Genomic DNA, 16,504 nt, shown 5'->3' with positions numbered 1-16,504 from the left:
CCTCTTACTACAGACGCCCGCTCCTCTCTCGGAAGCTCTAGCCCGAGCCCCCAGAAACTCAGCCTCCTGCCCTTTGCTTTTCTGCCTCCTGCTCTTCCCAGGCAAGAACCCTCAGATCCCACCTGAGAAGCATTCAAAGCGCAGACCTCGTAGAGCCTTCTTGGACATAGTAGTCTGGAGTGACTCTTCCAGGCCCTCCAGACTCGTATTGCAGTTTTACTGTGTCTTCACTGGGGCAGTAGAACGTCTCTGCCTGGTGACAGCTCTTCTGGTACTTCAGCTGTCTTTAAATATTTTATGTTGCAGGAGAACTTGAGCTCCTCTGTTGGTGACATATTAGATGGCAGTTCTTAAAGCTTTCTTTCCAGTGGAACACCCAGTAATACTGCTTTAAGGCTCCTGCATATCCAGAACCTGGTCATTTGGTGAAGATCCATTCCTTGCTGTGAGTGACCTGAATTTGATCCAGAGCAATTTGTGCTTTAAAGCTGTCTTTTTTTTCCTTAACAGTTTTATTGAGGTATAATTCTCATAACATTCACTTGTTTTAAATGTATAATTCAGTAATATTTAGTAAACTTAGGGTTGCGCAGTCATCACCACAATCCAGTTTTAGAACATTTCCTTTACCCCAAAGGATCCTTTTGGGGTCAGGCCTGTCTCCTGTCACTCTCCACTCCACCCAGTGGCTCCCCCAACAAGCAGGAGTCCACTTCCTGCCTCTCTTGTTTACCCGTTCTGTACATTTCATGTAATAAATGGGATCATGTAACATGTGTTCTTTTCTTCTGGGATGACAGAGGATGAGATGGTTGGATGGCATCACTGACTCAATGGACATGAGTTTGAGGAAACTCTGGGAGTTGCTGATGGACAGGGAGGCCTGGCGTGCTGCAGTTCATGGGGTTGCAAAGAGTCGGACACGACTGAGCAACTGAACTGACTGACTCACTTAGGCTAATGTGTTTGAAGTTCATGCGTGCTGTGGTGTGTATCAGTACTGCATTCTTTATTTCCTAAGTGTATTCTTTTGTACGACTATAGGATATCTTGCTTATCCGTTCACCTGTTGGTGGGCATTTGGGTTGTTCCACTTTTTGGCTTTTATACGTAATGTGCTGTGAACATTCGTGTACAGGTCTTTGGATGGACATATATCTTCCTTTTTGGCGGGGGGTAGATCCCTAGTAGTGGAATTGCTGGGTCATGTGGTGGGTAAAAAATCCGCCTGCAGTGCAGGAGTCACAGGAGATGGGGGTTCTCTCCCTGGGCGGGGAAGTTCCCCTGGAGGAGGGCATAACGGCACACTCCAGCATTCTTCCCTGGAGAATCCCGTGAACGGAGGCGCCTGGCGGGCTACAGTCCGCAGGGTCACAGAGAGTTAGACACTACTGGAATGACTTAGCACAGTGGTAAATTTGTGTTAACTGAACCTAGTGTTTAAATGGCCCAAATGCTTAATTACTAGCTTTGAGTAAAGACATAAACAAGACAGTTTGAGCACTTATGATTCAGGCCTTGGGAACTTGACTCTGAAGTGATTGAGAAAAAGCAGAACCCATTTCCCATCTGTGTGTGTATTTAGATTCTCTTTCTAGCCGTGGATTTAATGGTTTTGAATGACTAAGTGGAGACAAAACTCAGCTAATGCTCCTAGAAAGACATCTATTAGGATATTAATTGGAATTTTTTATGCTTTTGTCAACTGTAATTGTTTGAGCTTAATTGTAATTAAGCCCTTAGTTCTATATAGAAATGGAATAATACACATTTTATAAGTAAGTATACAAATTTCAATAATGGAGGTCAGGTAGTAAATGCCTTTCCTGGTGATGTACAGATAGAACCCTAAGTATTGAATGTACAAATTGATGGTCTACATTTACAAGATATTAACCCTTGTTCTGGTATCTTTAAGAATACTTTGATTTAAAAAGTGAAACATTTAAATAATTCATATTCAAATACTAATAAATAAATATACAAATAAATAGGAATGTGAATATGAGTAAATATCCAGCTCGTGAATTGGCCAGATCTTCCTTGACCTATTGGTTTGCAGTCCTTTGGGCCCGTCATCACACACTGATGTCTTGAAGCTTTAACTTTTGTTTTTGCATGGTTCCTGTTAAGCCATGTTGTAATCTCAAATTAGAGAGTACGTCCTAGCAGCACACTTCTTAAGGAGGTGGGATAGGAAGTCTCCGCCTTCCTAAGAAAACAGCATGGAGGGGTGAGTGATGGAAAGAACACAGCTTTGGAATCCAAATATTTGGGTATGAATCCTTGCCACTTGTTACCAAAGTGGTTTTGGGCAAATTATCAAACATCTCCAAGCCTGAGTGGGGCTTCCCTGGTGGCTCAGTGGTAAAAGAATCCGCCAGCAATGCAGGAGACAGAGGTTTGATCCCTGAGTCAAGAAGATCCCTTGGAGGAGGAAATGGCAACCTCCTCCAATATTCTTGAAATCCCATGGCCAGAGGAGCCTGGTGGTCTACAGTCCATGGGGTTGCAAAGACACGAATGAGCGCGTGTGCACACATACACACACACACACACACAGACGCCTGAATGTCCTCATTTGTAGGAAATAGTACTATCCAGAGAACATGGTTATTGTAAGGATTCAGTGAGGAAAAAGTATTACAGCTCCTAGTGGCACAGGGTCTAGCAGTGAGGCCTACAAGAGAATACTGGGTCCTTTCTTTACACTGTGAGTAAACGGACATGAAACAAGCAGTCCCACCTCATGGACCCTGTCTGGTCGTGGGTGTGGTAGAGTGTAGACGGTGGTCATGGAATTACTCACTTAATAGAATGAGAGGCTGCTTGTGTTTTAGAAATCAGTCTGGGCACCACGGTGGGGGGTGGATTGGAGCAGGTGAGACCAGGGAAGAGACTGACGTTAGTGACCCAGGTGAGATAATAATGACTGTCAGACTCTTAAGGAGCTGTTGGGGATATCATAAGAGGTGGGTGATTCAAGAGAGGAGGAGGGAGTTGATGGAACTGACTTTGCATCAGGGGTGAGAACAGGAGAAACCAAAGCTGACCTCTTACCAAGATAGGGGGATACAGAGGGAGGCTTAGTTGGAACATGGACCAGTCAAGAGACTAAGCAATGGCCCTTAATTTAAGGTGAGGGTGGAGGGACTGGGGAGGGAGGGATGGTATATGTGAATGGAGATGGGTCTGCAGCTAGGAGGGGGTGCTTTCATCACCTCCAGGATTTTGAATTGGACAACCAAACCTTTCTGTTCACCAAGGTAAAGAAAGGTGGAGAGGGAGGTGTTCCATTTCATTCACGTGAGCGTGTGGCCTCTGGAAGGTCCAGGAAAGGAGAGAAGGAGGGAGAGTTGAGTTAGGAGCAGATTGGCGTGGCCAGTACACAGAGGGCCCACAGCCATGGACCAGGAGGGGAGGGGAGCGTCACCTCGAGTGCTGATGGCTCATGTGACTCCTGAATTATCAGAGTGAGAGTGTAAAAGTCGAGTAAAATCCTGCCCACTACTATGCAAAGTTTACAGCCTGAAGGCTCCGAGTTACCTTATCCCAGCTGTGCGCATCAAACCCAGGCTTCAGATGTTCAGTTCAGTTCAGCCGCTCAGTCGTGTCCGACTCTTTGCAGCCCTGTGGAGTGCAGCACGCCAGGCTTCCCTGTACATCACCAACTCCTGGATTTTACTCAAACTCATGTTCATCACGCTGGTAATGCCATCCAACCATCTCATCCTCTGTCGTCCCCTTCTCCTCCCGCCTTCAATCTTTCCCAGCATCAGGGTCTTTTCCAATGAGTCAGTTTTTCGCATCAGGTGGCCAGAGTACTGGAGTTTCAGCTTCAGCATCAGTCCTTCCAGTGAACAGTCAGGACTGATTTCCTTTAGGATGGACTTGGTTGGATCTCCTTGCAGTCCAAGGGACTCTCAAGAGTCTTCTCAACACCACAGTTCAGATGTTGCATTCATTTAAATCCTTAATGGAATTTAAGAATTTCTCAGGTGGTGAGTTTACCAGTCTCAGTTCTAAGTGGCACTAAGATTGCTTGGTATGCACCAACCAGATCATGATCAAATGGCACAGTATTTCCAGGGGTGTAAGTGAGAAGGTACTGTGTTTTGGTCCCATCCCCTCCTACATCCGTGTCCTGAACTTGACCACCTCCCTGCCAGGCCTCATCCTTTTGCTTCTCTTTCTTTTTCTACCACATATGTTGTATAAAAAGCTGGAATCAGGATTGCTGAAAGAGATATCAATAACCTCACATATGCAGATGACCCCACCCTTATGGCAGAAAGCAAAGAGGAACTAAAGAGCCTCTTGATGGAGGTGAAAGAGGAGAGTGAAAAACCTAGCTTAAAAGTCAACATTCAAAAAACTAGGATCATGGCATCTGGTCCCTTCCATTCATGGCAGAGCGATGGGGAAAAAATGGACACAGTGACAGACTTCATTTTCTTTGGCTCCAAAGTCACTGCGGATGGTGACTGCAGCCATGAAATTAAAAGATGCTTGCTCCTTGGAAGAAAAGCTATTACCGACCTAGACAGCATATTAAAAAGCAGAGACATTACTTTGCCAACAGAGGTCTATAAACTTAAAGCTATGGTTTTTCCAGTGGTCATGTATGGATGTGAGAGTTGGACGATAAAGAAAGCTAAGCGCCAAAGAATTGATGCTTTTGAACTGTGGTGTTGGAGAAGACTCTTGAGAGTCCCCTGGACTGCGAGGAGATCCAACCAGTCCATCCTGAAGGAGATCAGTTCTGAGTCATTGGAAGGACTTATGATGAAGTCTGCAATACTTTGGCCACCTGATGCAAAGAACTTAGTTGTTGGTTTGTTTTTTTTCTTCTGCAGTATATTTAAGGTAAATCCCAACCATGCTATCATTTCACCCACAAGAGTATTAATCTGGTGAGGCTTGGGGGTTTTGGTTTTTAAACAGGAGCCAGTAAACCCTGAGGCTGGCGCCTTACACAGCTCTGAGCCAGCATTCCAGGCTGTCAGTGAAGCCCGGACCCTCTGTCCTGTGTTCTGTGTGTTTTTACTCTCAAATATAAAATGCTATCATTTCATATGTATTCCCCTGTCGCTTTCCCCGCGGGACTCTTTCGGAAATTCATCGTGTTGGAAGAAGCGGCCAGAGTGGACAAGCTTGTGTGTGGTGTGCTGTGCGGCTGTCCGACAGCTTATTTGTGACTTCTCCTTTTGGTGAACTTTCATGCATTTCTTGGTGGGCACAGGCAGACCTTCTCGGTGTAAATCATTGTTTTACCATCTGTTTCATTTCTTATGTGCCGCACTGCAGGTGGAAGCAAGGGACTCTGTATACTTTTAACTAATTGTTAGAAAATAAGTAATTACTAAGTAATACTCAGGATCATTTCAAATTTTAATCAGATTTAAAATGTTATTAAACTAGAAAAGCCACATTTAGCCTTGTTTTTTCTTTAACAGTGAATTTTGGCTGTATTTTCATTAACTCTAATAATGACTATTTTTAAAAGATACTGTAACAGCTTAAATCCATGCTTTGTTTTGATTTTTTTTTTTTTTTTACATTTTTCAAAAGCAGTCACCTAACCGTCAACACAGTTGTGGTCTTTCTGCCCTGTCATGTATTCCTGTTACCACTCTGATCTGAATTATTTTTGCTTTGTTTATTGAACACTGTTCTACACTGGCTTGTGCAAAAGCATCTGCTAAGTGTGTTTGGTCTTAATTTACAGGAACAGAGGCAACTACTAGGACCACCTTAATAGACAAAAGTGGTATCTGGATTTATTTATTTATTTTTTAATATTTGAGGTGAAACTGAGCAGGGGACAGAGTTCTTTTATTACTTTTAAATCTGTGGGCTCCTCCCCTAGAGTAGCAATGTAGGTTCATTAAGGTCTGAATTAATGTTCCTGTCTGTTTTGTACTTAGGGCTGGTCGGGCAGGGGAGTAAGGTGTTCGGAGAAGTCAGGCAGCCCAGCTGGTGAGACGCGGTGAAACGCATGGCCCTCTCCAGTTCAGGGGCCCGGCCGGCCGGGTAAAGTGGAGGCCACCCCTGAAAGCAGAGACGAACCCCCCATCGCTGACGCCCCACCCCGTCCCCAGGCACCCAGCCCCCGCCCGCCCTCCCTCCTCTCCCCGCCTCAGTTCTTCGTGCAACCTTCTGGAATCCTGTTCCCGGGAACTCCTCGGACGCTTCTCCAGCCTCGGGCCCCCGGCTCCTCCTCAGAGGCTGCGCTCCGAAAGCCGCTCTGGGGCCATTGCGGGACCCCCTACGTCCCTCCCCGGGCTCCCGTGAAGGCGCGCCGGCTCTGGGTGCTGCCCGCCCGGCGTCCCCGCGCCCAGCGCCCTTCCTGGTGATGGTTTCCGGTGCCACCGCCTCTCACTGCGTCCAGCCCTCCCCGCGAGGAACGCGTCCCCGGGCAGCCTCTTCACGCCTTCAGGGCCGGAATGCCTGGAGGGTCTGCGCTTCTTTTTAGGTTGTGATCGCAGAGTAGTTGCTCTGCAGTTTGTGTGTCCGCGCTGTGGCCCACTGCCCGCAGTGTACACACACACGTGTCCCCTCTGCTGGGATTTCCTTCCCTCTCGGGTCACAGAGCAGCGAGGAGAGTGCCCTGTGTCTTTCGGCAGGTTCTCATCAGCTGTCTGTTTTCTGCATAGTCCTGTGTTTCTGTCAGCCCCAATCCCCCAGCCCATCCGGCTCCCCCTTTCTCATCTCGGTCGCTCTAAGTATTCTCTAGATCTGTGTCTCTCTGCTTTGCAAATAAGTTCATCGGTACTGTTTTTTCTGTATTCCACATATAAGCAATATTATATTATGTAAATATTATATTTGCTTTTCTAACTTCACTCTGTATGGCAGTCTCTAGGTTTTTCCACCTGTCTGCAAATGGCACTGTTTAACTTCTTTTTACGGCTGAGTAATGTTCCATTGTGTATATGTACCACATCTTTATCCGTTCCTCTGTTGGCGGATATTTAGGTCGCTTCCATGTCCTGGATATTGTACATAGTTCTGCAGTGGACGTTGGGGTTCACATGTTTTTGAATGTTGGTTGTCTCCAGGTATGCCCCCAGGAATGGGAGTGCTGGGTCATATGGTAGTTCTACTTTTAGTTTTTGAAGTAACCTCCGGTACTGTTTTCCGTAGTGGCAGTACCAGTTTACCTTCCCACCAGCAGCGAAGCAGGGTTCCCTTCTCTCCACATTCCCTCCAGCACTTACTGTTTGTAGATTTTTTGATGATGGCCATTCTGACCAGTGTCAGGTGTGTAGTTTTGTTTTGCATTTCTCTCGTAATTAGTGATACATTGAGCATCTTTTTATGTGTTTGTTGACCATCTGTGTGTATTCTTTAGAGAAAGGTCTAATGTCTATTTAGGTCTTCTCATTTTTTTATTGGGTTGTTTGTTTTTTTCATATTGAGCTGCATGAGCTGTTTGTGTATTTTGGAGATTAATCTCACGTCTGTTGCTGTCTGTCTCAACCCACTCCAGTTTGATTCCTCCTGTTAAAACCATGGTAACACCTGCCTTGCTTGGGTCCCCAGTGTCTTAGATAGAACTAAGGTCAGAAGCTACATTTCAGATACTGTCATTATGATGAAAATAACAGGTCACATTCATCACATACCGTGTTGCCGCTTTCAGCCAGGACCCTCATAGATGTTAAGTGATCTACCAAGGATCATACAAGAGGTGATGGCAGCGACTGTGTGAGGCCCAGACAGCCGTGCCCTTTCTGGCCTCCAGCATAGGTCTTGTTGTTTGTGGCTGTGACTTTGCAGGTACGGACTCTGTGGGTTCCCCACCATCTGATCTGTCTCTGAATGTTCCTCAGGCTTCAGGTTGGGCCTCTCTCTGTGATTGATGCTGGTTCCCACTCTCGTGCCCGCCAGGGAGGAGCCTCCACAGTGCAGCCTCCAAGGACGGGCCACAAGCACCTCAGCCTCCCCGGGTCCGAGAGCCAGTCCTTCCACCCTGTCATGTCCTGTCCTCATAGACAGGTCCACGGTCCCTTTATCATGTAGGTACACCTGAGTGTCATACACACATCGCCAGAGAAGAATCCGTAGGATTCTGTGCTGCCCGTGTACCGCAGTACAGCTGTTAAAAGTCAGCACCTGGGAGCTCTTGAGTTGGATGCTAGTGTGATGAACAGTGGAATATTTTACGCTTCCAAAGCAGTGAGGCATATTTCGTTAAGTGAGTGAGGTTTATCTCATTAAGTGAAGAAAGTTGTAGAACGATGCGTGGTTGATCCCAAGAAAGTTAGGTCTCTGTAGGGATCAGCCCAGATTTCCTTTTTTTTTTTTTTTTTTTAATGTTGTGTTTTCTTGAAACATTAGTGTTTTCTTGAAAATCCAGACCTGAGATGTATTCAGGGAAAAAGATGCTCTAGCGAAGTCAGTTTGAGTGGGAGATGTTTTATACTGTTTTTATGACAGGAATTCATAAGACATGTTCACTTATTAAGGCCTCTGAACTCTTGTAGCAAGTGAAATATTTAGCTTCAGTAAAGCTATCATTTCCCCAGATTGGCTGGATGATCTATCTGTTCAGTTGATGCTCTGGTTAGTGTCTACAGACATCTGTCATAAGTGCTCTTTTAAGAAAGCCCTTTCCTTACTAATGAAACTGAGTTACTAGTATCAAAGAGGATATAGCTTTTAGGATTCTTGGAGGTCGTTTGGTTAGTTCATGCTTGTATTCAACAGAAAAATCTTATGCACCATTAATCTTGAGAAATAGACTGTTTGATTAGTTCACAGTTTGAAGTGTTAGAACACTTGTTTCAATACTGATTCCAATGGCTTTCGTATCCCTTTGGAACAAGTCTCTTTCATGAGGCAAGTCCTTGAATATCCAACCTCCCTTCTCCTCTTAGACATCTTTATTTTGAGCTCCCCCACCTTATCTTAACTTCGCTGGGAGAGGGAAGGGTGAAGTGAGCAGTGCTGTGACTGGCCCAGGCTTCTGAGGCCAGGGCTGGGGTGGGATGGGGCAGCAGGCTCTGCCCACTGGCCCCTGCGCTGGGCTGGTTGCATTTTGTGCCTTGGTTTCCTGTGCGTCCAGTGAGAGTAGCCAATCTGCAGTTTCTCCGTCTGAAAACTTGAGTGTTCCTCCTAGACATCCATGACCACGGTTGGAAGCCCTGTGACGCCAAGGAGCCACTGTAACGGAGTGCTTTTGCCCGACTTTCTAAGTATATATTTGGTTTAGTTGTGTTTTTTGTTTTTAGTATCTCCTGGCTTTTTGGACATCCCAAGTTTTATTGCTGTGGGATGTGAATTATTAGGAAAGTATTTTTATCCCTTACCCCAAAACCATTTCAGCCTCTGAGTTTTCATGAGGTCCGCCTGAGATTATTGATAGTTTTTGATGGCCTGGTTATGGGATGAAGGGCAGGTGGTTTGTAAAGTGGTTTTATTCCTGAAAATTGCATACTGGCAGATAAGTCAATCTTTTATGGGCACTCATGTTACTGAATTTTTATTCCAAACAGTTCACTATCAAGCATTGAGGGATGTACCCAGTCAGTTCAGTTCCGTCGCTCAGTCGTGTCCGACTCTTTGTGACCCCATGGTCGGCAGCACGCCAGGCTTCCCTGTCCATCACCAACTCCTGGAGCTTGCTCAAACTCATGTCCATCGAGTCAGTGATGCCATCCAACCATCTCATCCTCTCTCGTCCCCTTCTCCTCCCGCCTTCAATCTTTCCCAGCATCAGGGTCTTTTCCAGTGAGTCAGCTCTTTCCATCAGGTGGCCAAAGTATTGGAGTTTCAGCTTCAGCATCAGTCCTTCCATTGAATATTCAGGAGGGATACATAAGCAGATGAAATCCAAACACAGCCCCTTGAGCCCACCCCAAGGTGGGAATTCCATCACCAGAGCATCCCCTATCCATTGGGACCCCACCCACCTGCCCCTTCAGGGAGGGGCCGGACTCCCAGAGGGCCTCCAGCTGTAAGGTCCTCCCTGACCTCCCCGCCCGGTGCACTTGCGGGCACTGAGCCCCCAGGAGCAGAAGCACAGACTGTGCTGCCCCGTGTGACTCCAGGCAGCGCTGGACGCCCAGCTGCCTCCCGGGTGGGGGCCACCTCACCGTTCACCCGAACTCTGTCCTGGCATTTGCTCCAGGGAGCCCAGCCTGTGACCAGCAGGTCAGCTGCTGTCAGCACACGGCCTGATTTTGAAGACATTTCTCTGATGTTCTTATTTTTAACGTTTCCTTTTAGATGTAGTTTTAGCTTTCTCTGTTGTAGTATAAGTGATAACTGTTAAATATATAAATGGGAGACTCTCTGGGGGGGTATTAAAAATATAAGATAAGGTTAGTGTCTTTCAGCTTCTCAGTTAAGTCGGTAACGGCATGTGGATTTTTGTAAACTGTGTAAATTTTGGATACTCAGTGAGGACAACTAGGAAACGGGAATGACTCATTTGAAAGGGAAAAAACAATAAAGCACCTAAAAGCAGAAGTAAGATACTTTGCTGAATTTTCACCACATGAGCTGAGATTTGGCTGTGGCACCAGATTTCCCACGCGTAGAACTAGACAGAAAATGTGTGTAATAAAGTAGACTTGATATTTTAACTTACTCTGATACAATAAGACTCATAACTGGAATCAGATGTACAGTAGGAGAAAGAAAGAGCACATTGGGGTGCTGATGTTGAACGGGGACAAGGAGGTCACGTGGGGGAATATCACTGACCATTTTATTCAGTGTACCTTATTAAACTTGCCCCTGGGGTGGAAGTGAGGCCAGATGACAAGTGCCTTGTTATTTTTGTTGAGTCTCTCAGTCGTGTCCAACTCTGTGACCCCATGGACTCCAGCACACCAGGCTTCCCTGTCCTTCACTACCTCCAAAAGTTTGCTCAAACTCATGTCTGTTAAGTCGGTGATGCCATCCAACCATTTCATGCTCTGTCACCCCTTTCTCCTCCTGCCTTCAATCTTTCCCAGTATCCGGCTCTTTTCCAATGAGTCAGCTCTTCACATCAGGTAGCCAAAGTATTAAAGCTTTAGCATCAGTCCTTCCAATGAACGTTCAGGGTTGATTTCCTTTAGGATTGACTGATTTGATCTCCTTGCAGTCCCGGGGACTCTCAAGAGTCTTCTGTAACACCACAGTTCAAAAGCATCAGTGGCGCTTAGCTTTCTTTATGGTCCAACTCTCACATCCATACATGACTACTGGAAAAACCATAGCTTTGACTACAGGGATCTCTGTTGTCAAAGTAATATCTCTGCTTTTTAATATGCTGTCTAGGTTGGTCATAGCTTTCCTTCCAAGAAGTGTCTTTTAATTTCATGGCTGCAGTCACCGTCCACAGTGATTTTGGAGCCCAAGAAATAAAATCTGTCACTGTTTCCATTGTTTCCCCGTCTGTTTGCTATGAAGTGATGGGACCGGATGCCATGATTCAGTTTTTTGAAAGTTGAGTTTTAAGCCAGCTTTTTCACCTTCATCAAGAGGCTCTTTAGTTCCTCTTTGCTTTCTGCCATAAGGGTGGGTTCATCTGCATATCTGAGGTTATTGATATTTCTCCCAGCAATCTTGATTCCAGCTTGAGCTTCATCCAGTCTGGCATTTCGCATGATGTACTCTGCATATAAGTTAAATAAGCAGGGTGACAGTAGACAGCCTTGATGTACTCCTTTCCTTCCCAATTTTGAACCAGTTTGTTCCATGTCCAGTTCTAACTGTTGCTTCTTGACCTACATACAGGTTTCTCAGGAGGCGGGTAAGGTGGTCTGGTATCCCCATCTCTTTCAGAATTCTCCACAGTTTGTTGTGATTCACACAGTCAAAGGCTTTAGCGTAGTTAATGAAGTAGAAGTAGATGTTTTTCTGGAATTCTCTTGCTTTTTCTATGGTCCAGTGAATGTTGGCAATTTGATCTCTGGTTCCTCTGCCTTTTTGAAATCCGGCTTGTACATCTGGAAGTTCTTGATTCACATATTGTTGAAGCCTACTTTGAGGAATTTTGAGTGTTACCTTGCTAGCATGTGAAATTAGTGCAATTGTGTGGTAGTTTGAACATTCTTTGGCACTGCCCTTCTTTGGGATTGAGATGAAAACTGATCTTTTCCAGCCCTGTAGCCACTGCTGAGTTTTCCAAATTTGTTGGCCTATTGAGTGCAGCACTTTCACAGCATCATCTTTTAGGATTTGAAATAGCTCAGCTGGAATTCCATTACCTCTACTAGCTTTGTTTGTAGTAATACTTCCTAAGGGCCACTTGACTTCACACTCCATGATGTCTGGCTCTAGGTGAATGATCACACCATCAAGGTTATTTATAAGACCATTTTTGTACAGTTCTTCTGTGTGTGTGTGTGTGTGTGTGTTTTTTTTTTTTTTTTTTTTTTTTTTTCAGTTTTTTATTTGACTGCTCTGGGTTCTAGTGGCATGTGGGATCTAGTTCCCCGGCCAGGGATTGAACCTAGGCCCCCTGCATTCCGAGCTCAGTGTCTTAGCCAGTGGACCACCAGAGGAGTCTATTTTTCTGTGTATTCTTGCCACCTCTTCTTAATATCATCTGCTTCTGTCAGGTCCATACTGTTTCTGTCCATTATTGTGCCCATCTTTGTATGAAAAGTTCCCTTGGTATCTCTAATTTTCTTGATGAGATCTCTAGTCTTTCCCATTCTATAGTTTTCCTCTATTTCTTTGCATTGTTCATTTAAGAAGGCTTTCTTACCTTTCCTTGCTATTCTTTGGAACTCTGCATTCAGATGGTTGTATCTCTTCTTTTGTCATTTGCCTTTGTCTTCTTTTCTCAGCTATTTGTAAGGCCTCCTCAGACAACCATTTTGCCTTTTTGCATTTCTTTTTCTTGGGGATGGTCTTGATCACTCCTCCTATACAGTGTCACAATCATCATCCATAGTTCTTCAGGCATTCTGTCTATCAGATCTAATCCCTTTAATTTCTTTGTCATTTCTGCTGTATAATCGTAAGGGATTTGATTTAGGTCTTACCTGAATGGTCTAGTAGTTTTCTCTACTTTCTTCAATTCAAGTCTATATTTTGCAATAAGGAGTTCATGATCTGAGCCACAGTCAACTCCTGATCTTGTTTTTGCTGACTGTATAGAGCTTCTCCATCTCCAGCTGCAAAAAATAAAATCAGTCTGATTTCAGTATTGACCATCCGGTGATGTCCATGTGTAGAGTCATCTTTTGTGGTGTTGGAAGAGGGTGTTTGCTGTGACTAGAGTGTGTGTTCTCTTAACCTTTCTAGCATGTGACATCTTGTGCACACCAAGACCCAGTGGGAGGCGAAATTCAGCTATTTTGGAGAAAGGATAAGGATTTCCAGAAACTGGGCCACCGCCCACTTTTTGGCCTTTTCTGGTCGTCGTGGAGCTGTCTTGGTGCCTGTGGATGTGTCACGTAGTGTGCTGAGGTGTCACAGTGCGTGTGCCCCGAGACCCGAGGTCTGGTGGAGGTCAGCCACCCGCCGTCCTGGACCTAGCTGCTGCTAACCAGTTTGTGTCATGTCCTTGGGCTGCGTCATTCTTTTAAAGGTTGTGTGCCCTGCCCCCTCAGTCTCACTACGAATCCAGAACACCTCAGTTCCTCTCAAGTGGGGTGATGGCATGTACCACGCAAGGTCGAGAAAAGGCAGATTGAAGTCAGGAAACATTTGCAAAGTGGTTGCTGAGGTGTCAGGTTTCTTAAAACTAAGAAGATTCGTTCTTGTGTTGGACATTTTTATGTTTCACTTTTGGACGTACCTATTTGAATGTACGACATAGTGTTTTTAAGATTAGGAATGATGTTGTGGTTTCATAAAATGTTAAGCCCCATAGCTTAGGCTGCAAACATCAGAGTTGATTTAGGCTTCAGAAGTTCGGGACTGTCCACTCGTGTGCCTGCCACTGTCCTTAAATGAGCCGTAGCCGCAGAGGGCTCCGTGCAGCCACTGAGGCGCTGGGGGCACCGAATCCTCGCGGGCTGTGACGCCCATTCTTAGCACTCCAGGCACCGTGCACCTCCCAGCGTTTATCTCCTGGAGCCATTGAAGTAATTCGCTGTTTCCTAGTTTTGCACCAGAAGTACTTGTTTAAAAACCACCGCATTTTGATGCGATATGCATAGACATTCCTTGAAGTATGTCTGTAATGTTTTATATTGGAAAGTACTGACTTAACACAATATTGGAGAGCTAACATTCTTTATCTGTGGATCCATAATCCTGAGGCATTATAAATTGTATTTTGCAGTCGCTTCATACACTTGGAGATAATAGCCATTACCACTTGTCAACCCTGATAGCTCCGTTGGTAAAGGATCTGTCTGCATTGCAGGAGACCCCGGTTCGATTCCTGGGTCGGGAAGATCCGCTAGAGAAGAGATAGGCTACTTCCTTCAGTATTCGCAGGCTTCCGTGGTGGCTCAGCTGATAAAGAATCTGTCTGCAATGCGGGAGACCTGGGTTTGATTCCTGGGTTGGAGAAGATCTCCTGGAGAAGTGAAAGGCTACCCACTCCAGTATTCTGGCCTAGAGAATTCCATGGGCTGTATAGTCCGTGGAGTTGCAAAGAGTCGGACACGACTGAGCGACTTTCACCTCACTTCACTTCGCCCCTTGTTAAGTGTTTACTGTGTGTTGGATAGACCTGCGTCTATTCTGCAGACTAGGAAATTGAGACTTAGAGCAGTGAGAAGTTACTTGCCCATGACCATATATCTGTAGGTGTGGAGCTAAGCTTCAAACCCAGGTCTCCCTAAATTCAGAGTACATTTTAAATGTTGATAATTCTTGCCCAATTCCCTTCTTAAGAAGGAGTGACTGGGGATTCACTGGCAGTCCAGTGGTTAGGACTTGGTGCTTTCACTGTCGGGGTCCAGATTTCAATCCCTGGTGCAGGAAGTAAGATCTCGCAAGCTGCCCACCACCCCTCCTCCCCGCAAAAGAAGCGACCATTCCCCCTCACTTTCAGCCTCACCACCATTTGTATTTTGCCAGATGCTAAGTGAATTTTTTTTTTTTATTCACAGGTAACTGGTGAGATTGAACATTTGGCTTTTTTGTTAGCTGTTTGTGTTGCTCTTTCTGGACGTTTCCTTTGCCTTTTTTCCTTTGAGTTTGTCTAACTGTTATGTAGGTCAAGTAATGTAGTTTAAGTTTTGATGCCTTTTGAAGACCAGCAGAACAGCATGTTAGTTGTGCTTGTGTATAAGTTTTACCAGCTCTTCTCGGCGCACTCTAATAAACATAATGATTTTGAACTAAGCATCTACGTACGCATATTACACAGACCATGTACTATGAAAGTGTAAGAGGTGTCTGCCGGGGCCTGCAGACCCAGTGTTGCTGTCCGCATGTGGCCAGCATCCTCTCACACTACACCCGCCTAATCAGTTGCCTTTGTTTCTTCTTCAGGTTGGCCTGCGATGAGATTTCATTCTCTCCATTCAAAGGACATCGTTTCTGAGCCTCTGTGAATAACTTTGGAATGATAACTGTATATTTTCATCTGATGGAGAATTAGCTGAACCTTGACCAAGGATCGCTGCACTGGACGACTTGAGAATCTTACTCACCATGTCATCCAACCGGAGTCAGAACCCGCACGGACTGAAGCAGATCGGCCTCGACCAGATCTGGGACGACCTCAGAGCCGGCATCCAGCAGGTGTACACCAGGCAGAGCATGGCCAAGTCCAGATACATGGAGCTCTACACGTATCCCCCGCAAGCCCAGCCCAGCCCGTGCGCTTGGGGCTGTGATCCTTTGCTGGGCCGACCTGTGGCTCGTTAGAAATTTCACATCATGTGTCCTCTCTGCAGTTCATCCTATGATAGAATCAGTAAGGTTGGTTTTTAGCCTTCACAGTTAACTCGTTTACTCTGTCTGCGTTTATGAACAGAGGTGAGAGTGGCTACTTGGTGGTCTAAATCTGTGCTCTTCAGCCCAGGAGCCTCTTGCGGCTCATGGCTGTTTCCATTTGAAATCATTAGTCGTGGTACCCGTGTTCTAAGCGCGCAGTAGGTTCCCTTCGACCAGGGCAGGAAGTTCTGTGGCAGGGCGCTGCTTACCGCTGGGGGCTTTGGTTTCTGCATTGTCTGGGGCTGCCCTCATGCAGAGGGTCAGGGTAGAAGAGCTTGCGTCAGCAGTGGTCTGGTCCACAAAGCCAAAAATATTTACCATCTGGTCCTTCATGGGACAGGCTTGTGACTCCCATGTAGAAGGGTCACCACATGGAGCAAAAGTTACATTCTTGTGGCCTTGTTTTACAATACAGTGTCCAGGTGTTTCACTCTGTATGGTCCCTGATAGGTGCAAGGGACTGCCGTGTGCTAGAAGGTTGTGTTGTCTGGTGTATGCAGTGGGCCCTCCTGATCCACGGAGGCAGAACTCCAACTGGACTGGCCATTTTATATGAGAGACTTGAGCGCCCACAGCTTCTGGCATGGGAAGGTGAGGTGGCCCTGGAGCCTGACCCCCACAGGTACCAAGAGATGGCTGTGTGTGTACACCAAGGCGC

General features: G+C 45.9%; 1 protein-coding gene across 4 annotated transcripts in view; it reads left to right on the top strand.

The window, feature by feature from the left end:
* The window catches only part of CUL1 (cullin 1), a 90,253-nt gene that overhangs the window by 20,689 nt on the left and 53,060 nt on the right, over positions 1-16,504 (top strand). For all 4 annotated transcript variants that reach the window (XM_070460847.1, XM_020895730.2, XM_070460716.1 and 1 more), the window contains exon 2: positions 15,400-15,701. In XM_070460847.1, coding sequence (XP_070316948.1) covers positions 15,562-15,701 — 140 coding nt within the window. In that variant the 5' untranslated portion in view covers positions 15,400-15,561. The remainder of the gene's footprint in view (positions 1-15,399; positions 15,702-16,504) is intronic.

The sequence above is a fragment of the Odocoileus virginianus genome, chromosome 1 (assembly GCF_023699985.2).
Source record: "Odocoileus virginianus isolate 20LAN1187 ecotype Illinois chromosome 1, Ovbor_1.2, whole genome shotgun sequence".
NCBI classification, from domain to species: domain Eukaryota; kingdom Metazoa; phylum Chordata; class Mammalia; order Artiodactyla; family Cervidae; genus Odocoileus; species Odocoileus virginianus.
The sequence above is the reverse complement of the archived record's forward strand: the minus strand, read 5'-3'. Positions and strand labels throughout refer to the sequence as shown.